At 48.2% G+C, this 27,032-nt stretch overlaps 1 protein-coding gene across 11 annotated transcripts in view; it reads left to right on the forward strand.

Annotated features, from left to right (window-relative positions):
* The window catches only part of NTM (neurotrimin), a 704,730-nt gene that overhangs the window by 657,872 nt on the left and 19,826 nt on the right, over nucleotides 1–27,032 (forward strand). For all 11 annotated transcript variants that reach the window (XM_032802373.2, XM_075073594.1, XM_032802381.2 and 8 more), the window contains 3 exons: nucleotides 18,066–18,200; nucleotides 19,649–19,769; nucleotides 23,801–23,952. In XM_032802373.2, the coding sequence (XP_032658264.1) occupies nucleotides 18,066–18,200; nucleotides 19,649–19,769; nucleotides 23,801–23,952 (408 nt within the window). The remainder of the gene's footprint in view (nucleotides 1–18,065; nucleotides 18,201–19,648; nucleotides 19,770–23,800; nucleotides 23,953–27,032) is intronic.

Here is a 27,032-nt window from a genome sequence, read left to right on the forward strand (position 1 = left end):
CATGCTCTGTGCCTCAGTTTCCCCTTTGGAAAATGGGAACAATATGGCTGACCTGCTGGATGGGTAAAATTGACTGAATAAATGAAGTGATGCTTGTAGAACACTTGAGATCTTTGGATTAAAAAGGGCTGTACTATTATTTATTAATACTGCAGTAGAACCGTGGGTCCTCAGCTGAGAACAGGGTCCTTCCATGCTAGCGCTGCACATATGCATCGTAGGAGTCAATCTAAACAGACAAAGTAGACCCAGGGCAGAAAGGGAAAGAGATGCACAGAAGGGCAAAATGACTTACCCAAGGTCACACAGCTGGTTAGTGGATTTTTCTTCTCTTTTGGAAAGAGCTGAGTCATCCCCATTGTGCTGACCATTGCATTCTACATGTGTGTCTCTGTGGTGTCATAGGCACACACAGTGGGAGATTCCAGTCCAGTGCATACTCATTACACCATGAGTAGAGGCAGCTCCAAGGTGAGGAGTGGGAATACTGGGCTAACATGAGCAGCGTAGAGCAGGAAAGCACTTAAGGATGCTTTTTATGTTCATGTTTTTGTCTTGTGCACGGGAAGTCGGTCTGGTGATCAGGTGAGATGCTGTGGACTCTGCTGTCTGCAGTGGGGAAAGAAGCAACTCCTGCGCTGAACAGGGCCTTGGGAGCCACACGGATGAAAGGTGCCGTTAGAATGGCTCTCGTGTGCTGCTGTGACAAAAGTGGCATGAATGCACCGCAAGGTTAGTGTCTTACGAGGGCTGTACATGGAGAGGAAGGATCAGCTTGTTAAAATGCTGCATTCGAGGTCTTGGTTCAGTTCATGATTCTGCCACAGACTCACTGTGTGATCTTGGCCAAGGCACTTAATCTCCCTGAGGCTCAGTTCCCCATCGATTTAAAAGAAAAGGGATAATAATTCCTTCCTTCCACACTTTTTATGGTCTATTCAGAGTGTTAGCTATCTAGGGTAGGGACAGTCTCTTCTTCCGTGTATATACTCCACCTACCACAACAGGACCCTCATCTTGTCTAGTCACTAGTCTAATGCGCATAAATAATAATCAAAGTCCAGATTCTCATGTGCAAAGCATATTCTCCCAGAGGTGCAGTGCTCTCTCTGTCAGTGCCAGGAGACATGGTGGAGCAGTCTGGAGTTGGAGAGAGTTTTTCAGTCAGCTCTTGAAGATACAGAAGCGCAAGGCAGGTTGCACTGGGACATCCTTCTTCATTAAAGCTTCTTTAATGGGCACACCACAATGTGCAGTCTGGGAAACTTGGAAGGCAAATCCCAGAGACCTGAACGGGACATTAAGCCAAGCAAGGATGGCACAACATTAGTCTGGGTGCATGTGTTCACATTCTTATCCGTTACACAGGTCTACAATTTTTGAGAAGTCATCTTCTTCAGAGATAAAATGTGGTATTCATTATGTATTTTGATGTGCTGAATTCAAATATGACAATTAAAACAACTGATTGGCTACTGTTTCTAAGATATTTAAGTTTTTACATTTTATGTCTATGTATATTGTGTAGATAGTAGAGTTTTAATCATAAATTGTAAACCTAGGTCTTTTCATGTGTTTATGGTTGCTTTACATGATAATATTTCACCTGTCCTGTTTATGTAACACTTTAAAAATCAGCAAAAGGGTTATATAAATAAAATTTATTATGAAACAAAAGGCAAAAAACTATTATGTACATAGTTTAGTCCTATTCAGTGTCTACTCGGTGCTTCTTGGCTTGTCTCTTGTATTCATTAAATGGAGCATCTCTTGTCACTGTCCAGCAATAGTCTGCAAGCATTGATGGGCTCCATTTGCCCTGATAGCGTTTCTCCATTGTTGCAATGTCCTGGTGAAATCGCTCGCCGTGCTCGTCGCTCACGGCTCCGCAGTTCGGTGGAAAAAAATCTAGATGAGAGTGCAAAAAATGTATCTTTAGTGACATGTTGCAACCAAGGCTTTTGTATGCCTTGAGGAGGTTTTCCACCAACAACCTGTAGTTGTCTGCCTTGTTGTTTCCGAGAAAATTTATTGCCACTAACTGGAAGGCTTTCCATGCCATCTTTTCCTTGCCACGCAGTGCATGGTCAAATGCATCATCTTGAAGAAGTTCACGAATCTGAGGACCAACAAAGACACCTTCCTTTATCTTAGCTTCACTTAACCTTGGAAATTTTCCACGGAGGTACTTGAAAGCTGCTTGTGTTTTGTCAATGGCCTTGACAAAGTTCTTCATCAGACCCAGCTTGATGTGTAAGGGTGGTAACAAAATCTTCCTTGATTCAACAAGTGGTGGATGCTGAACACTTTTCCTCCCAGGCTCCAATGACTGTCGGAGTGGCCAATCTTTCTTGATGTAGTGGGAATCTCTTGCACGACTATCCCATTCGCAGAGAAAACAGCAGTACTTTGTGTATCCAGTCTGCAGACCAAGCAAGAGAGCAACAACCTTCAAATCGCCACAAAGCTGCCACTGATGTTGGTCATAGTTTATGCACCTCAAAAGTTGTTTCATGTTGTCATAGGTTTCCTTCATATGGACTGCATGACCAACTGGAATTGATGGCAAAACATTGCCATTATGCAGCAAAACAGCTTTAAGACTCGTCTTCGATGAATCAATGAACAGTCTCCACTCATCTGGATCGTGAACGATGTTGAGGGCTGCCATCACACCATCGATGTTGTTGCAGGCTACAAGATCACCTTCCATGAAGAAGAATGGGACAAGATCCTTTTGACGGTCATGGAACATGGAAACCCTAACATCACCTGCCAGGAGATTCCACTGCTGTAGTCTGGAGCCCAACAGCTAGACTAGAGCCAATCAACAATTTTAAGTATCATTTTTGTTCTCAGTGAACCAGAATTAGTAAAGTTTGACTACATTTATTTCAGAAGCATTTTGTCTGTAGAGGAGTGTTATTATCATATTACAGCCTGGATGAAAACGATGGGTTGAGGGAGACAAGAAGACGATTGGAGGGTGTGGGGCAGGGGTAGGAAGAAAAGTGCTTTCTCCTGCTTGGTGGCCTGATTTCTGCAGCCCCTGATCCAAGAGCAGATGCCCCCTTCCTTTCTTTTATCTTTGCTCATTCCTCTGCCTAGACCGCAGATCCTTCCTCCCTCTTCTCACTACTCATTCCAGGCTGCCAGTGCACAAGCTGTCCCATCTCCCCTCCCCCTGATCTCTGACAGATGAGCCAGGGTCCTTACAATGCAAGGCACCATCCGCTGGCTTGTAGATGGCAATCTCTCTAATGTACCTGCTGTGGCTTATCTCTACCACGCCATGGGAGAGACAGCGCTCTGTTATTTATACCTTTCTGTTTCGGGCTCATCTCTGCCATTCCTCTCGCCTGTCTCCGGAGAGGACATGGGGACCTGCATGACACACTGGGGCTATTCATAAGCTTTGCTGGGTTTCAGGAGCAGTGTTAATAGCACAGGCCTTGCAGGACGTGACATCCAGCTCATCTCTTTTCCAGACCCTGGGCTGTTCCCTTCCCCCAGCTCGTCTGCACCCTTTTTTTGGCTCCTGATCCTTAGATCTGATCACTCAGTGCCGGATCCAGAGGAAGGGGGAAAGATGGCTCACAGTGGTTCCACCCTCAGAGTGAAATAGCTTCAAGGCTGCTTTAACCTATGCTGCCTGCAGTGGTCCGAAGTGCCAGAATCACCATGGCCCAGCATGCTCTGGCCATGCCCTCTTTTTCTTGGGGGAGGAGCCAGGACTGGGGTGAGGATGTGGCTCATTATTTCTGCGCTGCTGCTTTTGTTTTAAGAGGGAATCTTAGCGCTGGCGCAAGGGGCCAGACCAGCCACCCTGTCATATAACAGGTGCTGCATGAGTGGCAGCAGGGCCTGGCAGTGCCCCCTGTGGATGAACTCTAGCCTTTCCCTAGAGGGACCATTCAGCTCCTATGCTCTACTAACTACTTGACCTCCTTGCTACACCTGCCAGCAGAGGGCCAATTGGTGCTAACTGTGGTGGAGTTTTGGGAGCCGGGTGCATGCCCCATTGCAGTACAGGCTGAGACTCACCCAGCTCATTTCACCCAAGCCACCAACCAGCTGATAGGTGGTGAGCACACATGGCCACTATTGACCTGTGCTGGATTTCATGTCCGTGCCTCTCTCCTTCATCCTCCAATCTTCCCCAGCACCCTTATGACCTCTTGTTCCTGGTTCTCAGCACCGGAAATCTTTGAACTAAAGTGCTGTGTAACTCTACTGACTACATCTGCAGAGAATGCAGCCCCTTAGGCCAAGCCCTGGGTGAGCATGGAGGGGTGAGGTTACAGACACGCCTCATTCCTCCTCCTTTGCAGTCCTCCTAGGGATGACATCAGTGTTATATTTTACTGCAGTTAGAATCATAGAATCATAGGACCGGAAGGGACCTCGAGAGGTCATCTAGTCCAGTCCCCTGCACTCAAGGAAGGACTAAGTATTATCTAAATCATGCCTGACAGGTGTTTGTCCAACCTGCTCTTAAAAATGTCCAATGATGGAGATTCCATAACCTCCCTAGGCAATTTATTCCAGTGTTGACCAACTCTGACAGTTAGGAAACTTTTCCTGATGTCCAACCTAAACCACCCTTGCTACAATTTAAACCCATTGTTCTTCTTAACCCTCAGAGGTTAAGAAGAACAATTGCTCTCCCTCCTCCGTGTAACAATCTTTTATGTCACTTGAAAACTGTTATCATGTCCCCTCTCAGTCTTCTCTTCTCCAGACTAAAGAAACCCATTTTTTTCAATCTTCCCTCATAGGTCATGTTTTCTAGACCTTTAATCATTTTTGTTGCTCTTCTCTGGACTTTCTCCAATTTGTCCACAAGGACAAGAAAGGTAACATGAAATGTGACGCCCAGAACTGGACACAATACTCCAGCTGAGGCCTAATCACCGTGGAGTAGAGCAGAAGAATGACTTCTCGTGTCTTGCTTACAACGCTCCTGCTAATATAGCCTGGAATGATGTTTGATTTTTTGCACCAATGTTACACTGTTGACTCATATGTAGCTTGTGATCCACCATGACCCCTAGATCCCTTTCCGCAGTACTCATTCCCAGGCAGTCATTTTCCATTTTGTATGGAGCCAGCCCCATCCTCTCCATGCATCTCTTTGTAGAGCACTTTCATATTAGAGTATCCCTGGGAAGCAAGAGCCTCAACCCACTGTAGGGACTTCCTGGGTTAGGAGATCTGGGTGTAACACAGTCATCCCCACCACGGTCAGCCTTGCACAGTAGATGGAACCAAGTCGTGCTTTCCTGCATCCCAGCATCATGCTGTTACCTTGCTCTGGGGACGGAGTTCAGCCATGATTGGGTTCCATCCATGCAATAAGACTGATCAGTGTTTTATTGTGTTGCACCCAGGTCCCCCTAAACGGTTGTTCTCCCAGGTCAGACAGCGCCTAGTCATGTACAGGCAAGCAGAGTGAGTGTATAAGGCTACATGGGAGGACACAAGAGGAAACGTGGCCTTTTGGTTAAGACATTGGGCAAGGACACTGCAGAACTTGGTTCTGTGCCCAGCTCTGCCACTCACTGACTGTGTCACCTTCGGCAGCTCACTTAATCTCTGCCTCAGCTCCCCTGTTTGTAAAATAGTGATAATGCTTCACTTCCTCGTAGCAGGATAAATTCATTCAGTCTTAGAAAGTAGGGGGATGAGCGCCATAAAGAAGCAATAAACAAATGTGTGCTTGTGGGGTGAAAGTACTTGGCATTTATATAGCGCTTTTCATCGCTAGGCCTCAAAGCTGTTTACAAGGGAGGTCAGTGTCGTTAGACCTACTTTACAGATGGGAAAACTGAGGCACTGCAGCGCTACAGCGACTTGATAGCAGAGTCAAGAACAAAATTGAGATCCCTGATGGCTACTATCATGGCTGATGCACAGGACCCCACTTCCCCTGGCAGGAAATGTGCAGGCATAATGGGGATTGTGGGGGCAGGCACAGAAGTACTTCTCTGTGCATGAATGGGGACAGAGGGCAGAAATGCACATTTCTATGTGCACAGGGCTCTAAAGGCAGGAACAAGCTTTCTGCTGATTTACCTAAGTTCCTTGCTAATTGCTCTGTTGCAGCCACTTGTGTTCTGCTTGGCTTCTCTGCCTGACAGCGTACGTTATCATCCACTCTCTCAGAGGCAGTGCTTCAGTTGCCAGTTGCTGACTGTGCACCACCGGCTTACAACACACTCCCCCCTTCCAGAATGCACTGGGACAGTCGCCGTTTCCCGCAGAGTTCCTACGTGCAGGCCATTAGAGCTTGGAATCAAAGGACAGAATCGAAGACATGGATGCTTAGGTAACTTAGATACATACCCCAGGCACTATGCAGTTATGTCACAGGCTGGCTGGGATAGCAGGTTATTGCTCCAGCTGTCCCTCTCCAGGGTTCAGCTAAGTCCCTGGTCACTGGTGCAATGTGTTTGGTGGCGTCTCCTCCTAGTCACTAGTGAATAATTGTGCACACATCACAAGAAAACACCAGAAGCCCGGTGGAGCAGGGGTGGAGCTGCTAGCCAGAGGGGAAGTGGCTTGGCAGAGCTGTGGGGAGGAGCCAGGAATGCTGCTGTGGGTTCTAGTTGTAATGTTGGCAGTGTTGTTGATCAGTTGTGTCCATCAGGACTGTGGTACGGCAGAGCAATGAGGAGCCCCAGTGCTGGCACAGCTGGGAGCACTAATGGGCCACTTTCAGGTGCATTAACAGAGCTGCATGAGACACCTAGGACTGGAATAGCAGGGGATGCTGCAGGTGAAAAGTGGGTTTCATTGGCCGAGCTGAGCGGGAAGACTGGCCAAGCATGTACCCCACACCGATCCTGAAACAAACAAGTGCTTCTTGTCTGTGGCTTTGAGGTGCTCCAGAACATTCAGCCTGCCATTTGCTTTTAAATGAATGAGTTAAAAATCTAATGGACCGTTCCCCGCATGCTGCTTCTGGGAAGCATGGGACTTAAAGGGGCTAGGCTCACCTTCCTTTGCAGTGTGAAAACGATGAGCCCAAGGAAGGGAATCAACAGCAGCCTCACATCTGGGAGCTTGCAGTCCCAGTGGCAATCCAGAGGTGATAATATGCCCCGAGACAGGTCTGCATCCTTCAGAGGAGACGACAGACAGACTCACACACATGTGTGAAATCTTCACCCTTCCTGGCTTGATACAGAGCAGTGACTAAAACCCAATAATGACTGAAAGTTACTCAGATACTATCGAGATGAGGGGTACATATAGAGCTAGATTGCTGGGAGTATATGGGAATGAATGGATGGATAGGTAGGTAGGTAGGTGTGGGGAGATGAGTGGATAAATAGGACTTCTGAAGAGGTCTTTACTCAACTAATGAAATGTTGTCCCCTGACACTCTTGCCTCTGCTACATGAGAAACGGTGGAAGATATCTGACCAAACTTCAGAGCTTGCCTTGAGATGCCCTAGCACGCCCCAGGCCAGAAGGAGGCAGAAAGGCGCTCCCTATCCTAGTTAAAGCAAGAATCTTGTGTGCACTTAGCTGATGGATGGGGAATACGTACTTCTTAATGGCTCAATTTTCTGGCCTGTGTTATATCTTTATTATTAATAATAATAATAGGTGCCGGCTGTGCCAGTGTTGTGGCTCCCAAGGAGATCAGAGAGCTTAATATTAATTCCTGTAATATTTCAGCTCCTAACTGTGCTCAAGCGGAGCCATCTTTTAAAAGTTAACAAAGTTGATTCAACAAGGAAGAATGGAAGGAGGTGAGGGAACTCCCAAAGCTTCTACCAGGAACTGGCTATTTCAGATTAACAGACTGTCCTGCCTCCGATGGTACCGGGGAGTGAACTTTGAGAGAGGCAAGTGCTAGCTACGGAAGCTATCACACGGGTATGTGGAGAACCTCACCTGCATACGCTGCCCTGCCAATCAGCCTCACCCTGGACCCCCTCTGTGTATGAAATAAGAGGATGGACTCCATGGTCCATTTAATCCTATGCCTTTCTGCTGGAATTGCCAGCAAATGAGCCCATTATGTTGCTTGGTGTTGTGACAGACCTGTGCCCACTAAGAACTGAGTTAAGTCTTCAAACCACAGTTTGAGGACTTCAATAACTCAGACATAGGTTAGGGGTTTGTTACAGAAGTGGGTGGGTGAGATTCTGTAGCCTGCATTGTGCAGGAGGTCAGACTAGATGATCATAATGGTCCCTTCTGACCTTAAAGTCTGTGAGTCTATGAGATACACTAACCCATTTCACACAGCCATCAGATGGGAAGGAGAATTTCTGAACAGCCCCATATCTCTCCTGGGAGCCAGCCCCTCAAGCCCCTTCTCACAAGAAACGTTCACAGAGGCGGTGCTCTAGATGGAAACACAACACACCTGTTTCACCACTGCATCACTCCAGCTTGTAATGTCGCTGCAAACAAGGGAGTCGCACTGGCAGGGCAGTGGAATAATGCCACAGCGAAACAGGCCCAAAGAGTGAAATTTACCCCTCTGCAGCAGGGCCAGCATGAGACCTATGACTTAAGCATCACTTAAGCTGCCAAAACAGGGCTTGAGCAGGATGTAAGCAGTGCATACAGCTGTGCCGGATCTCCACACAGGGGTGATCTTCACCTGAAGACGTACCAGTTCCACCTTTCATGCCAGTCAGTGCCACTCTCTATGTGAATAATTGTCCTTTCCATCTCTAATGGCCCTGTGAGACCCCAGCAGCCACAGTTTACATGAGCATTCTGTTGCTTCTTACTGTCTGTGCTTACAGATTGTGTTTGCTTAACCCCAGTGCTGCTCCCCTGAGTCCAGTCTGTTTGTTTCTCCATTCCTGGCAGTCACTAATGAATGAGATTTGTCCAGATATCAACAAGACGTCCCATTATAAATAGGCAAAAATGCAGAGGCCACAGAGCAGAGTGCATTAGCAATTAGTCTCAATCTGCGCTTTTTGCTTTAGACAGATGCAGTGGCTGGTGTTGCCCAGCAGGGGATGCTACAGCAAAGGGTCTGCTAAACCCCATTTTATTTGGGGGCGGGGTGGAATATGGGCAATGAATTTTCAGCTTGGAAGTAAAATGTTGATCTGTTTTGTATCACACTCATTTTAAATGGTCTCAGCTAGTTGAGAGTTTTACAGACTTTGTGGCTTGTGACTTTATCTACTGCTTCTCTGTCCAGCGAAACTTTCTCTCCTTTTAAAAACCTGAAACCCAATGGCAACATACTGTTCAGAAAGGCCTCCTGTGCTCTGTAGCCTTAAGGTGTTAAAAAAAGGGAAACTGATGAACTATTATGGTTTAGGAGGTGACTGCGGTTTTCCATATATAGGGGTTTTTTTAAGACTTTTTACTACCTAGTAGCAGCGCCAGCACTGAATCACCCATGGTATTATGCAGGGAAGGTGAACTTAAGTCAAAACTTAAGTTTTGTATATTTAAAAAGATAAATCAAAAGCGGGGGGACGTAATGGCCTGGATACCCCCCGCTGTGCACCTTGGGTTGTCCTTTACACACACTGTGTAATGGTGCCAACTCCGCAAAGCGCTGTTTTGAACTCCCTCTGCGCAGGTGCCACTGACTGACGAAAGGGCAGGGTGGAAGGAATGAGTCCTGATGTTCACAGAAATGATCACAGGCTTTTTTTTTTCTCATTCATGGAAAACAACAGGGGTATTGACTTGTTTCTCTACTGTGGTGGGAACCCAAGCACAGCATCATGGCACTAGTCCACGAGACACTGACCGTAAACAGTAAGAGAAACTGACCCTTCTAGGTTAATTGTTTTAAGCTGAATAAAGATCAGAGTCAACAAAAGAACATAGATGTTGGAAAGCAAATTAGATTTCTCACATGCCTTAATAATTCCCAGTGTTGTTAGTATTATGGGTAACTAATGATAAATAGATGGATGAGAGGCAGTGTGGTCTAATGGATAGATCGCTGGACTGGGACTCAGGAAACTTGGGATCTCCTCCTGGCTGTGTGACCTTGTCCGTGCCTCCAATCCCCCTCCAACCCTTTCTTTCTCTTGTCTGTTTGGATTGTAAGCTTTCTGGGGCATGGACTCTCTCTCAGTATGTGTATGTACAGCATCTAGTGCAATGGAACCTCGATCTCAGTGAAGCCTCTAGAAGCTACAATAATACTCATCAATAGTAACTAGATACCTGAAGCCTGATCCTGCAGTCTCTGAAAGGGCAAAAGCAAGTGCTGAAATACAGTGCAAGAACTGTGTCTCTGTACTCTGCTGTATTTCTGGCCTGCCTTTGCAGGCTCTAGACATCCAAATTGTTTGGATAAGGATCAGATCTTGTGTGTACCCATCCAAAGTGACTTGGATTCCCATGCCTTTTGTGGTTCACCCCTCTGTAGGTTTATCATCATGCACTTATCTCCGGCTTCTGCACTATCAAAGCACAAAACGAAGGACTCGGGAGCCTTTATCTCTGATCTTTCCCTAGCGTTTGTGGGTGGAAGGCTGACCCTGACCATTAATTTTTAACGAAGTCTGTTGCATGCTAAGGAAACATACTGAAGCTCACTTATAACAGGCTCAAACCACATGCGAGCACTGTGGTTTCCTGCACTCCAATGGCTAATTCTTTTGGCATGAGATTCAATAAGGTACATGCTCACTAAGCTACTTCCATGCACTCAGAGAAAGGACTTTTGTTAATTAGAAAGTGGTTCATTATCTTTGCTTTGCAGAGACTGGAGTGAAATTTGCACACGGAAGTATCTGAAGGCCACTGACTGTGTCCTCACTTTATCAGCAGGCAGCGCTGTGCTACTGAGAAGCCAATTCTAGGTCAGCCATAAAAGGGTGGCCCTTTTTGCAGCACGCATTACCACACAACCCATGGAATAGAAAAGTGCAATTTTTGTGTCTCCAAAGGATATTGATTTGGGGGTGACGCCTTCACATCTTGCCCTTCAGTTGTGCTAGGTACCGATGATCTCAGCAGTTTTAGTCGTAAACCAGTCCAGTGGGGATTCCTGCTTTGGACCTCGGAAGCATATGGATGTTAACAATTCATCACAGTGCTGAGGAGCCTGAGATGACGTAAAGATGCAGTGGTTCGCCCCCTTTCTACATTCTGGAGTGCAGCTTAAGCTGCACACAGTGCACTTTAGGGCTGGTTTGTGACTGGCATATGCATTCTGGTTATAGTAGACACGTATGTGGGGGAGGGGGAGGGAGTGAGGGGAAGAAGGCAGGGACACAGGATGTAGATGGAAATCAAAGGAGTGGCCATGCGTCAATTTCATTGCCTGCAGGGTGTCCCAGAAACACATGGCTGCAGATTGGCTTTTTAAATCATATGATGAACAGAGGCAGCACATATGGGTGTGCCCCTATCTGCATGTGTTCATTGTTTATATGTGTGTTTGTACATGTGCATAAAGGAGGCAAATCCTGCAGCCTCCAACCGGGCAGGGGAAGAGGATGAGGGTCATCTGGCTGTGGAATTGATATGTTTCTGCTGTACAACAGGGGAAACATGTTATAGGGATGGGGTTCTTCTCTGGGGCAGAGCTCAGCTCTGTGAGTCTTCGCGAGGGGGCCCTTTGGATAAGGAATTAGGCTGGAGGATGCACTGCTATGCAGATCCTATGGCCACTCGCCATGGAGCGGCTATGCTTAGCTGCCAGGGAGGAGGATTCATCTCCACTTAGACTCACAGTTCCCGGTCCCCAGGCGAGTAACGGGTGCTGGAGAGATTACCACAGGCCATGTTTAGCCATACGGCGAGTGTTCCGCAAAATGCACACATGCATGAAAACACATGAGCGCATCTGCAAACCTGTGCTAATGTGCAGTCTGTGTATACTCGTGTACATGTTTGCATAGTCCTCTGTGCAGTGAACACAGACATATCTTAGAACCTGTGTGTGCCTGCATGAGCATCAGTATCTATGCAGGTGTATGAGTATATTTGGATGCTTTATACTAAAATGATCGGAGTATGATAAATAGACAGACAGACAGACAGAATGCTGTCAATCTACATGATTATAGTCACTGGGCAGATGCTGCAGCAATGGGTTCTTGTATGGTTGCCTACCGGAGGTGGACAGCTGTGGGGAGTGTATTTGAGCATGCAGTGTGCGTATTTTCCTTATTCACACAAGTAACCATGCATGAGATGTGACCAGCCACCCACCTCGAGCCATAACTTATTGGGACGGCAAACCCCCGCACGCACCATCATTAAGATACTTCTCTGAGTGGCATCGCCCTAGGCGAGAGGAGAGGCAGGAGAGCTGCAGGACTCGGTGTCCTCTCGTCTCCCCAGATCCTGCAGCCAAGCGCAGCATCTCCCTGGGGGACCTGTGAGCACTCCCCTCACCGGTGGCGCTCAATCCCAGAAACAGCTGTCCGGAGCTAATTTATTTCCTAATGCTGCAGCAATGTTAATTTATAAATTACACTGGTAATTCGAGCTATTATTAATTTCAGATGGTGTAGGGCAAGCCTAATTAAAATATGACACCAATTGCCACACATATGTACCAAGGACTACCGTTTAAAATTAATAGGAATATTAAGTGTGACACTGGTCTCAGAGATGCTTTGCACAGTAATTATAGCAGCCCTGCTGCAGGAGATCTGATAAAGGCGATAGGGAGATTTCAAAGAAATAAATACAAAAATCCCACTCTCTCCCTGTTCAGGGGCTATTAAAAAAAAAGCTGCTGCTGCTGTTTTTCTTCTTCTTTCAAGGTCAAACACACTTTTTCATTGGAAACAGGGCACAGGAATGGCACCGCGGGAAGCATAGCATTAATAACCTGAATATTTTTTTAATGCATGCTACTTTTAAATATAGGGTAGGGGTCCAGCTAGTACTAAGAACCAGCCGGACCACCTCTGCTGCAGTCGCAGCTTGCTGGCAAAGAGCCTTTGGAGAAGATTGGTATATGGCTGGGAGACCTCCAAGGACCACTGCAGGAAATGGTGGTTGTGATTCAGTAGATGATGCTCTTCAGCTGGCTCTGAGCCAATACAACAGCCTAGTGCTGTAGTGGAAGGGGCTGTGGTTGGTAGTTAGCACATGACCATGACCTTCCATCAAGGAGCAGAGCTGACTGTTCTTTGACTATTGGTGGTAAATATGTCCAATGATCTGTGATGGGACACTAAATGGGGTGGGATCTGAGTTACTACAGAGAATTCTTTCCTGGGTGCTGGCTGGTGAGTCTTGCCCACATGCTCAGGGTTTAGCTGATCGCTATGTTTGGGGTTGGGAAGGAATTTTCTTCCAGGGCAGATTAGCAGAGGCCCTGGGGATTTTTCGCCTTCCTCTGTGGTGTGGGGCATGGGCCACTTGCTGGAGGATTCTCTGCACCTTGAAGTCTTTAAACCACGATTTGAGGACTTCAGTAGCTCAGAAATAGGTTAAGAGTTTGATACAGGAGTGGGTGAGTGAGATTCTAGGGTGACCAGATGAGAGACATGAAATATGGGGACACGGGGGGAAGGGCGGACAGGTCACTGGCAGAGTGGGAAGAAAACGAGCCACCGGAGCATAGGAAAAATTGGTGGGGGCTGATTCACGCAAGCCTGGGAGGGAGAGGGGGTGAGGAGTAATGCAGCGTGCTTGGGGAAGAGGCCGGGCCAGGGCGGGGACATAGGGAGGAATCCAATGCGGCAGGAGGGGACGGAGTTGGGGCGGGGCCAGGGCTGAGTTGAGGGCACAAGCCCCCTCTGCTTGTGCGCCGGAGGGCAAAATATTGGGACAATTTGCGTCCCGACCCAACATCGGTCGGGACGTGGGACAAACAAGTAAATAATGGGACAGTCCCGATAAAATCGGGACGTCTGGTCACCCTAGTGAGATTTTGTGGCCTGCATTGTGCAGGAGGTCAGACTAAACAGTCTTAATGGTCCCTTCTGACCTTAAAGTCTGTGATTCTATTCATTCCTGGCAAATAAACATTCCATGCAGCCCTGAGATTTGGGGCTCCCCTTCTAACTTGATTGTGGGGACGCATCTCTCCTCTGGCCCGAGGGGGTGATGGGGTGTAATAGCCCTGCGACGGGGGGGGGGGGGTCTGCTGGCATAAGCTACTGGCTGCTTCTGCAAATGAGGTACACCCCATCCTTTCTCCGATGCATCACCCTGGAGTCTCAGTGGTTCACCTGGCTGGTGGTACTTCAGGACAGGGGCATCTGTTATAATTTGTTTCACAGTGTCAAATGCTTGCTGTTAGGAACCTGCCCAGGCCCATTCAGCATCCTGCCTTGTGAGCTGATATATGGGCTTGCCTATGGTAGCCAGTGTGGACAGAACATGGTCAGAAAATATATCATTCCTATGAAGTGCTGTACCCTTTTCATAGCCACTAGAGCTGGCATGTCTCTGACTGCCTTCAGCTTTTTGGGATCTGCTTTCAGTCCCTCTGCTGTGAGCAAATGTCCAATATATGTCACCTCATGTTGTCTGAGTTGCATTTTTTTTCAGTTGAGTTTTAAGTTCTTGTCCCTGCATCACTGTAGAAAAGCTTGTCATTCTCTGCTACGGTCCCATTCAGCTCCTGTATCATTGCTCCCTTCACCTACAGTAAGGATATCATCTGCGATTACTTTCACCCCAGGCAGCCCTTCCAGCGCTTGGGCAAGTTTTCTCTGCAACACCTCTGGTGCTGGGCTTATGCCCGCCAGCATGCAAGGCCATCTGTGGCAACCAAATGGCATTGCAAACATTGTCAGCATACCAGGCTCTTTATCCAGGCTTATGGGCCAAAGCCTGTTCCTCATGTCACAGACCACAAAGATTCTGGCTTTGGGAAATTGTGAGCAGTGAATAGTGGCATCTTTTCAATACTCATTTGAGTTGCTTTGGGTCGAGGCAGATGCATAATTTGCCTGATAACTTCTTTACTACCATGCTGCTTACTAGGCTGTACTGGCCTCTACAGGTGCTGTGATACTTCTGCTCTGCAGACTTTGAGGCTCCCTGTGTACTGGATTACACAGTGCCATGGTAATTTCCCTTCATGGTAAGCACACCCAATCCACGGCAGGGCATAGTTCTAGCTGCAGCCTTCTTGCAAGGCACCCGTTGCTTTTGAAAAGATCCCCATGTGCTTTTTAAATTGTCTCCATTGTCCATGGGACTCTCTCTTTTGCATCGCTACTGAACCTGATCGGATCCATGGCTTGCATGGCCGTATTTCCCAAGAGGGATCTGTGGTGCTTATCTTCTGCCACCGTAAAGTTGAGCTGGGACCAACTGTTATATTTTGGGTCAGCTGTTATGAGGTCACATTTTCCCTGGACTGCATTGTGCCGTCACTGTACATTATTTGCTTGCATCTGCTGTTTGTAAAGCACATGTTTGAGTCCAATTCACCCCAACAAATCGTATAATCGTAGAAATGTAGGACAGGATGGGACCTCAACAGGTTATCTAGTTCAATCCCCTGCACTCAGGCAGGACTAAGTATTATCCAGACCATCCTGATGGGTGTTTGTCTAACCTGCTCTTAAAAACGTCTAATGACAGAGGTTCCACAGCCTCCCTAGGTCATTTGTTCCGGTGCTTAACGATCCTTATAGTTAGGATGCTTTTCCTCGTGTCCAACCTAAATCTCCCTTGCTGCAATTTCAGCCCATTACTTCTTGTCCTTTCTTCAGTGGATAAGGAGAACAATTTATCACCCTCCTCTTTATAACAACTTTTTACATTCTTGAAGACTATTTTCATGGCCTCCCTCCGTCTTCTCTTCTCCAGACTAAACAAACCCAGTTTTTTCGATCTTTCCTCATAGGTCATGTTTTCTAGACCTTTCCTCATTTGTGTCACTCTCCTCTGGACTTTCTCCAATTTGTCCACATTTTTCTCAAAGCATGGACACAGTATTCCAGTTGAGGCCTTATCGGTGCTGAGTGGAATGGAAGAATTACTTCTCGTGTCTTGCTTACAAAGGTCCTGCTAATCCATTCCAGAATGATGTTTGCTTTTCTTTTTCTTTTCTTTTTTTTTTTGGCAACAATATTACATGCTTGGCTCATATTTGGTTTGTGACCCAATATAACCCCCAGATCCTTTTCTGCAGTTCTCCTTCCTAGGCAATGTTTTCCCATTTTGTGTTTGTTCAATTGATTATTCCTTCCTAAGTGGAGTACTTTGCCTTATTGAATTCCATCCTATTTATTTCAGACCGTTTCTCCAGTTTATCAAGCCCTAATTCTAAACCTGTCCTCTAAAATTCTTGCAACCCTTCCCAGCTCTGTATCATCTGCAGACTTTATAAGTGTTCTCTCTATGCCATTATCCAAATCATTTATGAAGATATTGAATAGAACTGGACCCAGGACAAATCATGGTGGGGTCCCACTCGATATGTCCTTCCAGCTTGTCTGAGAACCATTGATAATTACTGTCTGAGTATGGGTTTCCAATCAGCTTCCCAATGATTTTCTAGTCACGTTGCCGGAGGCCCTGCTATCCAGCTGAAATCATGCAGGTGTTTCCCTGTTAACATGGTTGCTTACACAGAGGTCGATATGGTTCCTTGTTGCCTTCCTATCTTGGTAACCTGAACCTGGTATGCCCTCGTACTCTAAGAAAGAGTCATGGTGTCACCACCACTGTCTGATGTGCTGCCCCCCTCCTTCTACTGGGTCCATCGCAGAGCCAGGTTTCTGTCTGTTTCAGCCCAAACTCCGTGGCCCACGCTGCCAGCTGCTGCTCACAGGGGAACTCACAGCTCCCACACTGCCCCCGTGGTTTACTATCAAAGAGGGAAGGTGGGCACAGGTTAAGTTGAAGTGGAACTTATTAAATTCTGGGCACTGCCATGTCCCTGTGTTGCTTCCAGCCTAATTCCCTGCATTCCTTGTTTTTTCTGGTGTCCCATGAATACCAGTTACTGCAGGGAGCATGAGCCCTCTGATTCCAGTTCCACTGACCATGATACCCAAGCTGTGGTGCACTTGGCATGCTAGCAGGGACTGTATCAAAACAAAGTTCTCCAGAGAACACAGCACATAAATGAGAGGCTAAATCTTCAACAGAACTCAGCCCATTTGGTACTGTGTGGAGCCCTGAGCTCATTGGAAAATCTGACCCTGGTTGTCTATAAAGATAGATCAGCCCTTCCCCCTAAATTAGGGGAAAATCAGGCCTGGCATCTTGGAACAAATTCCAACATGAGTGATTGCAATCTTCCTGCCTTCACTCCCACCACCAGAGTCAGGTATGTATGGTGTCATGCACTTCCTCTTGTAAAGCTGGGAGCCGTTTTGCTGCTAGTGTGAAACAGTTGCTACATTTCACAGCAGAGGGGAGAGCATTTCTGTGCTGGATGAAATGATAATTGAATGTGTTGTGATCCTTTGGGACGGGAAGGTGATTTTCAGTGGTCAGATCGTATTAGTACCCAGCTGATGGTAAAAGGTCCTGGACAAGGGGAATTTGTTGGCTCAGGGTCCTTCTGACATTGGTGCTTAGTTACGAAGATTCAAGCCTGCCATTTAGACCAAATTGGAATGATCTTTATGGTTTGATTAGGCAGCCTGTTAGCTGAACCAAAGGGATAGCTTCTTATCCACGGCTCCCCCTGTATAGAGCCAGCCTGAAGAATCCCATGTTCAGTGGGTGCCTGAGTCCTCTCGGAGGGTGAGATCTTTAGGGTCACAGTCCAGGGGCCTTGCTAGAGTGGGAGAGAATAGACCCTGTCCATTTGGCCTGATAAATGAATTTCCCATCTTGACCCAGAAGGGAATATTCCCACACTGCAGGCTCCAAACCAATGCTACCAGAGTGGAAACTTGTCTTCTGCATGTGGGATAGCATGGGGCCCTGCTAAACCTGGCTCTGCAATTGCTTATTACTCCATGGCTGGACGGTAGCACTTGAGTTTCTCTCTTGCATCAGACAGAGAAAGGGTTGAAGAGGAGGGGTGGGGCTCATGTGTCAGGAAACCCCACTGGCATTGGGGGTAGGTAGAGCGGCTGAAGGGTCCCCCACCGCCTTTCAATGCACGCAACTGTTAACCCAGGTGAGGCGCTGCTCCCTAGCTCGTGTTCTCCTTCTCTTTCTGGCCCCTGCAGCTGTGGGTTTCGTGAGTGAAGACGAATACCTGGAGATCACGGGGATCACCCGGGAGCAATCTGGCGAGTACGAGTGCAGCGCGTCCAACGATGTGGCAGCTCCCATCATCCGGAGAGTGAAAGTCACCGTGAACTGTAAGTAACCGTGGGTGCCAACTCGTGGCCGCAGCACAGAGGCGACGCTGAGAGGAGGCAGTGAGCAGAAACAGGGTGGCGGGCAAAGAAAGGAGAGAACCCTCCATGGGGTGGGGAGGGGAAGAGATCATTGTCCCCTCACACACAGGCAGTATTGCTGCCCAAGGAGAAGGGGCATGGTCAGGGTTTGTGCAGAGGCCTCGGTCTGGGGCTGGGAAGGGCTGCGGGGGAGCTGAGTGTGTCTGCTGGGGAGGGCTGAGTGTGTCCTTGCAGGAGAATGGGGTGTTTGTGCAAGGGGGAGCTGTGCTGGGGGCACCCTTTCAGGGAACAGGGAGTATCTGTGCAGGAGGGAAGGGCTGGGCAGGGCTGGGTGTGTCCTTGCAGAGGGCTGGGGGCATACGCAGAGTGGGTTGGGAAGGGGAGTGCCTATTTTCTTAGCAGATGTAGTTCTACCCATTCGCTTGGGTTTTGAATGCCCTTTTTTCCCCACTCCCCCGCCTCCCTGGCTCTCTGTGTGCATGGGAGTTTCGCAGCCCATAGTGAGATGCTGTGTTGATAACCTCAGGGGAGAAGTGAAGATGGAAGTGAGCAGCAAGTGGGAATTTAAAAACAAATAATGAGCAGAAATGCTGCTGCTAAGAGAGTGGGTGAAGAAAACTCAGCCCTCCTGGCACCCTACTGCCCTGCATACACACACACTGCGTGCACTCAGACACACACAGGCACAGACACACAGGGGGCATGCACTTCCACGTAGACACTGTGGTACACACAGGAGCACCCGTGCTCAAAAAGCATACACATGGTGCATGCGTTCACACACACATGCTCAAGTACCTGTGCGTGCACTCACGCTCATGCACAAACATGTGCACACACTCACTCATTCACAAACATGTGCATGTGCTCACCCACGCATACAAACAAATGTGTGCATGAGCTCACACACATGCACAGACAAACATGTGAATGCACTCACCAGTATGGGCTCACGCACACACAGGCACATGGGCTCACGCACGCACACACACTAAGTCACGTGCAGTCACGCCAATGGAACACAACTGTTCGCAGTGGAGAGAACCAGAGGCTCCAATAAGCATGTGCTACTGGTGAACTGGGGCAGACAGACGGAAGGGCCCATGCTGGCTAGAGCCACAGAATGAGGTTTGGGGTCATTCTCTTTCCATCTGCCTGAGCGCTGGGCGTGAAGTTCCTTGCGGGCCTGTAAAACAGCACTTGAGTGGCAGGAACTGGGCACCAGCTCAGGGAACAGACCTCCTGTTGGCTAGGGGAGGGCAGCTGGCACAGGGACCTTCTGCCTCTGGCTGGTTCATTTGGCTCAGCCCATGAGGTGGGGAAGAAAGAGAGGCTTGTGGAGTGAAGGCAGAATAGAAGGGTTTTCCGAGGCCCGGGGGAGAAACCCACATGCCCTCATGTCCCCACAGACCCGCCGTACATCTCGGACGCCAAGAGCACCGGGGTGCCCGTGGGGCAGAAGGGCATTCTTCAATGCGAAGCCTCCGCCGTCCCCGCCGCAGAATTCCAGTGGTACAAAGAAGACAAAAGGTTGGTGAATCTGACAGGGTATATGGGTGGAGCGGGACAGAAAGGTCTTGCGGGTGGCATCCACCCCAGCAGAAAAACTATTTGCTGCCATTCCCAGGGCTCCACTCACCTTGAACAAAGCCAGAGTGTTTGAGCCTGCACTTGAACTGCAGAGCCTGGAAAGAGGGGTCAGCGACCTGATTTCACCCTTTCTTTGTGACAGCCACGCTCTCACTGCAGGAGAGAGGAGGGGGGTGGAGGTGGGGAATAGAGCACTCTGTTGTAGTGCTGTTGTAAGAGGCACCAAGATTCTGTTGCGATTCCGCACCATCTCCCCCACGCACACTCACAGCGGCAAAAAGAGCCGTAAAAACAGCATGTCAAGGAAGGGGCAGAGAAAGCAGCCGGCCTCCCCATCCAGTGCATCCAGGTGCTGTGTCCAGGCAGGGGAAACAGTAATTAAATATTGAGCATCCCTCTGTCCCAGGTGTTTTAATTAAATGACGAGGAGAACAGAAGAAGCCAGATTGCCAAGCCATTTACTCTCCCCAAATCTCGTTTAGCCCTTTAAAAAGAGGCTTTTGCAGAGATAAAGAGGCCAATGCTCCTGGAGCAGCAGCTAATTAGAGATGTGCCCAAGGTGGTGTGTTTAGATCCGGATGCAAACTTGCCCGTAGTTCAGAGACTAGTGGTGTTCAGATCCAGCTGAATCAGCCCTTTATAAACACAGGAGCCAGCAGCTAAAGTCTGATCTGGATTCTGAGCCAGATTTCCCCCCCAACTTGGGTAGGGTTCAAATCTGGATTTTTGTATTGGGCCCAAGTCTGCACTAATAACCTGATCTGTACAGGTGCTGAGCATGCGCAGCACCCATCCATTCCAACAAGACCTGCAGTTGTTTGACACATCTTAAAATCAGGCCATGAATTTATATTTAATTCATCTCTCCACAATATAGAGTATCTGAACTCCTAGGCTATCTTTCCTGCCTAGGAATGGATCTTCTGGGCATTTGTTTTCAAAGTGGCCTCAATCTGCTCTCTGAATTAGGGTGACCAGACAGCAAGTGCGAAAAATTGTGATGGGGGTGGGGGGTAATAGGAGCCTATAAAAGAAAAAGACCCAAAATTTGTGGCCACCCTACCCTGAATTCAGATGTGCATGCCCTATGCTGCATGTGTAAATGGCATTGGTGGGCTAAAGTGGGCAGTGTGATCCAGTGATTACAGAAGTGGGCTGAGAGTCAATTAACCTAGCTTCAGTTCCTGACCGTCAATGTCCCATTGGATGACTGTGTGGCAAACCATTATGCTCTTTGTGCCTCCTTTTCTCCATCTGTGAAATGGGAGCAAAAGTAATTCTCCTTGGTGAAGATTGTGTGGCTTCTTACCTGAAAGTGCCAAGAGTATTATTGGAAGCATAAATCCAGGCTTTGGGGGTATGGGAAAATGCAGAGGCTTTAAGACTAAAGATGCTCTCAGTCTAGATCCTTTAAAATGGCAGACAAAACGTAAAGTCCTTATCATGCCAGAAAGATGCCCCAATGGGAAGTGAAGTAGGACAGCCTGCTGACTAGGGTGCTAACCTGGGATTTGTGAGACTCAAGTTTGGTTCCCACTGATGCCACTGTTCTTTGGGACCTTGGACAAGTCACTTAATCTCTCTGTGCTTTGCATTCCCTTCTGCGAAATGGGGATAACTTCCTGGGGGGTGTGGTGGAGATAAATACATTAAAACAGCTTGCGTGATGCTCAGATCCTATGAGAATCTATCAGTGTAAGCTTAGCTAGATCTCTCTTTTTGTAGGCCCTACGCCAACTGTGAGGGTTGTTTCATTTGTTTTCTGTGTTAAACACATCCCAGGAATGGAGAAATGGGTTTAAAATACTACTTGGAGGATATTTTTCCCATCAGGCGATGCATTTTTCAGAAGCAGGCCATACTGCACTGGCCTTTAAACCGCTAATATGAATAACATTCATATTCATACTGAAGCCAAGTGCTAGTGAGAGTTGTCAGACAAGACTCAAAGCAAGCTGGGGTGATGGTAATGAAGAGCAGGCGCCCACTGGGAGGAATTAGCTAGTAAAAAAAAAAGACCAGAGTGCCTGAAGAAATAGAGATGCTGGGGAGGAGGGCGAGTGAGTTGTGAAACGCCGAAACAAAAAAATCAGTGAATGGAAGACCTGCAAAGGATGTCACACCACATTGCGTTTAGCCAGAGAGGGCAGCATGATCCAGCTGTGACCCATCTCCTCGGCTTGCCTTCTTCATCCCTGCCCTATGGTTTCCTCTAGGTAGGGTACTTGGAGCTAGGGTTGAGGTTCCTGTGGGCCTGGTACCTGGACCTAGAATTGAAGTTCCTATGGGTCTGGTACTCGGAGCTAGGGTTTGGGTTTCTATGGGTCTGGTACTCGGAGTTAGGATTGGGGTTCCTGTGGGCCTGGTACTCGGATCTAGGATTGGGGTTCCTATGGGCCTGGTATGTGGAGCTAGGATTGGGGTTCCTATGGGTCTGGTACTCAGAGCTAGGGTTAGGGTTCCTATGGGTCTAGTACCTGGAGCTAGGATTGGGGTTCCTATGAATCTGGTACTTGGAGCTAGGATTGGAGTTCCTATGGATCTGGTAAGTGGAGCTAGGATTGGGGTTCTTATGGGTCTGGTACTCGGAGCTAGGATTCAGGTTCCTGTGGGTAGGATACCTGGAGCTAGGGTTAGGGTTCTTATACAGAGGGCTTTCTGCCACTTCACAATCTTCTCAGAGCCTAGCCAGGCACATGCCATGCTCTGCCAGCCGGAGAAGGGGACTCTGGAGCAGGCTTTCCTGGTTCCTAGTTTGAATCGAACGACAGGATTAAACTCATCACTCCTTTGGCAATCAGGGTTAGGCAAATCGATTTGGCTCAAATCAAGGCAAGACTTGAGTTTCTGACCTTTTTCTGGGCCAGGCCTAAACTTTGCTGGAGTTCTGGGGGAGCTGGTGACTGGATGAAAGGCTCCTGACATCGCTCCAATCCCCCTGTCTCCAGTCCCATGCAGGGCTCCTTCCTCTACCAGTTGTCCCCCTGGTCTTTCCTCTTTGCAGTACCTCAGCAGTGTCCCTTGAGAGCGATGCCAGCTCCTCCCATCTCTGTGAGTCCCCACCAGACCATTTCATCCATCCCACATGATGTCCCAGGCATCTTCCTCTCACTACACAATCCTCACTCAGTTCCCTACAGCTCCATCTAACTCTCTCTCCTGTCTCCACTCTGTGAAAGTCTTTGCAAGCACCAGGGAGCTCAGCAACATGTTTGCAGAACCCCAAACTACAGCTCCACTCATACCAAGTCCGCTGTGGGTCTGCTCTCTGATGTGCCTCTGAAAGCATGCCTGGATTGATCAGCAATGCCAGGGCCCAGTGGACACACTGCCAGAGTCCCCTGGGGATAGATTTTCAGGAGGAAGGGTGTCAGGAGAACTTATTAGGGATGCATGAAGGAAGTGAGCCTTGGAGCAGGGGGTTAGAGCCACCTGTCAGGGTTGTCAAATTTGGAAGGGAACAAGGGGATCATTTTGAAGATGGAGGAGAGGTGAGGATAAAGCTGGCAAGGAGTTGCTGTGCCCACATGGTGATCATCACCACCTATGGCGGGAGCTTTGCAAGCCCCAAGACTGTTCTGCCATGGTGGCTGCTCTGCTTATCTGAGGATGCTTCTTGTGCTAGCTCAGCTCTGAGGTGGTCTGAGTGTGGTCCAGTGGATAAAGCATAGGATGAGATTCAAGATTCCAGTTCCAGCTCTGCTGCTGACCTGTTCTGTGACCTAGGGCCATACATTTCATCTCTCTTTTTCCCCACCTACCCTTTGTCTGTTTAAATATAAGCTCTTCAGGTCAAGGAATGTCTCACACTATTTGTCCGGTATGGTGGAGCTCTGATCTCAGGTAGGTTCCCTAGGTTTTACTGCAATACGGATAAGAGCCCGGGGGATAGTTAGCAGCCCCTTGCTCTGACCGTGTGTTTCATTCTGAAAGTGTTACTGTGTCCCTTTCCCCTTCTCCCCTCACCTCAGGCTGGTAGAAGGACAGAAAGGGGTGAAAGTTGAAAGCAAAGCCTTCTTCTCCAGATTGACCTTCTTCAACGTCTCTGAGCAGGACTACGGGAACTACACCTGCATGGCCTCCAACAAGCTAGGAAATACCAACGTCAGCATCATCCTGTACGGTGAGTAGGGTGGAGTGCTGGGTGGGGAGAAGTAGGGAGAAGCCGATGTGAGGGGGAGAGGATGGAAGGATGCAAACCCCCAGGGGCTGTTTTTTCTGGGTGTTGCTGATAGACAGGACTGCCTCAGTTTGGAGCCTCCATTCATCTCAAAGTGGAGATGTCACCAGATGGGATGCGTATTTCTTACTGATTGTTTCTGCTTTGATGGGGTTCTGAAGTTGCAAGGGAAAGCTCACGCATGCTCAGCTGTTATTCCCTGGTATAGCGTGACCAGGAGTCAGGTGGGCTGAGCTACCAGTGCAGTACCTAGGAGATGAGTGGCCTCTTGTCCAGGCAAAAGGAAATTCAGTCTCATGCTTGTTTCACCCCAGTTTCTTCCACCCATGCCCTTCAGTTCTGTCCTGCTGGAATCCATTCCCCTAGAACTTCATCCTTCATGTTTGTTCGTTCCTAGGTTTCCCCAAACCCTGCTGTCCCAGTATGCCCCCAGGCCTGACTTGGGAGGGACCTCCTGCACTGAGAGAGGACGTCTTCTCCATCTCCATGCAACCCTGGGGTTGTCCACACACTGCTTTCTCCTTCCTCGCCTTGAAATCCCCTCCTTGATTTCCTCCCACCCTTTGTCTCTCCTATAAACTTCTCAGAATTGACCTAAGAGCTGGACAGCTGAGGGCCCCTAAATCAGAACAACTGCCACCCTGCAAACAACCTAGACTTGATTGAAGTTGGACATTAAGATCTGAAAGGGCTTTGTGAGAGTGAGTGAAACCTGGTTTGGCTGAAATAAACCCACCTACTTCATCGCCACAAACGTCTATTGCATGTTCATAAGAGTTGGATGAAATTTTGATAACTCCTCACTCCCATTATGTCCCCATATTCATGACAGCTCAGTGCTTCAAAACAGGTCCAGATTAGGGAATACAAAAAAATGGCAAAATATCCAGTTTGTGTTGTATTTTTAGCCTGATCAGAAGGAATCAGGAAGCTTACAAGAAAGTTTGTCCTTGTGAGAGTTCCAGCTTCTCACTACCAATGGCAGAGCATTTGGGTAGTTCTGTTAAGGCTGGAATAAAGCATCCAGGTATCTAGGTGCTTATTCAAAGCATGTCGAGTAAGGTCTCTGCCAGACAGCTCAGTCAGGATCAGCCCCTTGAGTCAGTGCCTTTTTCTGAACCATGGGATAAAACATGACAGTATTTGTCCTAGAAACAGGCCCAACCCACAAATTCCACATCCAGACTCGAGTTTTAAATATGTCAAGGTTCGAGGGCGCCCTCAGCCAAGTTTTGCTTTGAGGCTTGGTAGCATTGCAAAATTTGGATCCAGATCCGGTTAGGGATTCCAGTCACCCCTGAAGTTTGATATTTACTAAGCTGGGACTTTGAGCCTGTCACTAATATTCATGGTCATAAACTACAGGGGCACCCTTCAGGTATGTGGCAGTCGCCCAGATGGGGTCATATGTCTGCAGCTTCGCACAGAGCCATGAAAAACTATAGTAACAGAACCAGAATCTAGGTGGCACTTGCTTTGTTGCAAACCTGAATCTCAGGACTGTTTTGCTGAGATATATGGACCTTTCAGCCAGCCACTGCCACAAACCAGATAGACTTGGGTTGACTCCTGGATATATGCAGGAGACTTTGTGCTTTGTCATGTTTTGAGCTTAAACCCTCGCCAGTTTGGCTGAGTTTCCATTTGTGTTTTTGGGTCTATCAAATCCCAGACTCAAAGGACCTAAACCCAGATTGGATCCAGATTTGAATTTGTGCAAGTCCATGGGAGCGGGATGAAACGTTTGATCCTTACGACAGAGACATGGCCCAGTTAGGAAGTTCATATCCTGATCTGCTGTACACGACTCCACAGCGTTAATGACCCATGCAGCTCTGTCTTCGTGTGTCAGCTTCCAGGTCACATTTCCTGTTACTGCAGCATAAAAAAAAATAGAAAGATGACTTTGTCAGAGGGAGGGAGGGGGAGGGGGAGTTCTGCGCCCTTATCTGGGAACTGTTTTCTCCACATGCCGGAGCTGTGATTAGAGTGATGCATCCATCTAACACCGCTCACAGTCAGGGAGGACATAATTGCTCGACACATTTGTCACGCATCTCCATGCTATGGCAGTCAGTGGTGTCGGAGCCTGTACCGCTGATCAGGAACCAAGTGGGGAGCAAAGTCCTTATCATCCCCTTCCCAGATTCCAGCCCACACCCATAGCCAGCTGTTCTACACCACACCTGTGGCGATATCCACCATTGCATTAGCACCTGTATCCTACAGACCACGGGCTGAACCTCATCTCGTTATACAGACTGGCTTGTGAACATCACTAAGCTCCGCCCCTGCGAATGATGTTGTCATCTCCTAGTAACTAGCGACAACTAATAACAGAGGGAATTTAAAAAAAAAAAAAAGGACAGGACAGAAATCCAGACTGTGTGAGAGCTGGACAAAATATGCAATGGGCCAAAAGATAATTTTTGGGTGGCTTCATTGTGGGGCATCTGATTTGCAGAGGTGCTGAGCACTTCCCCTTTGAAAGTCAGCTGCCTAAACGGATCTGAAGCCAAGCGGCCGCAAAACTTGAGGAATGCAAACTTAGACACCACTGTTGAGCCTATGGATCTTCCCTTCCACCTCGGCCTCAGGTTACCGATCTATCAAATGGCTGCAGAATGTTAAGCGTGTAGTGGACGTGCAGGGGGCATCAGCCTGCGCTGGAGGGAATGTCTCTGAGGAGCATTTGCAGCTACAGCTTCCGTTGTGATTTCTTCTGGGGGTAGGGCAGCTTTATTTTTCTGTGGGAGTTTCAGAGGAGCTCCATCAAACAAATCTGGGAGCAGGAGGTACTGAATTGCACATTGCCTGGAAAACCTCCCCCCCATATCCCTGTTTCAGGCAAGCAGCACCTGCTCTTTGTTCACTGACCCCCTTATAGCCCAAGTTTCAGCCACTTTCCACCATCATTACTTCATCCACTTGCAGATTATGCCCATTATGGGGGACCCCTGCCAGCATGTACCCTGCCTCAGCTTTCTCTCAGGCCACCTTCCCCCTTAACGCCCACCCCTGGG

Source organism: Chelonoidis abingdonii, chromosome 18 (genome assembly GCF_003597395.2).
Source record: "Chelonoidis abingdonii isolate Lonesome George chromosome 18, CheloAbing_2.0, whole genome shotgun sequence".
NCBI classification, from domain to species: domain Eukaryota; kingdom Metazoa; phylum Chordata; order Testudines; family Testudinidae; genus Chelonoidis; species Chelonoidis abingdonii.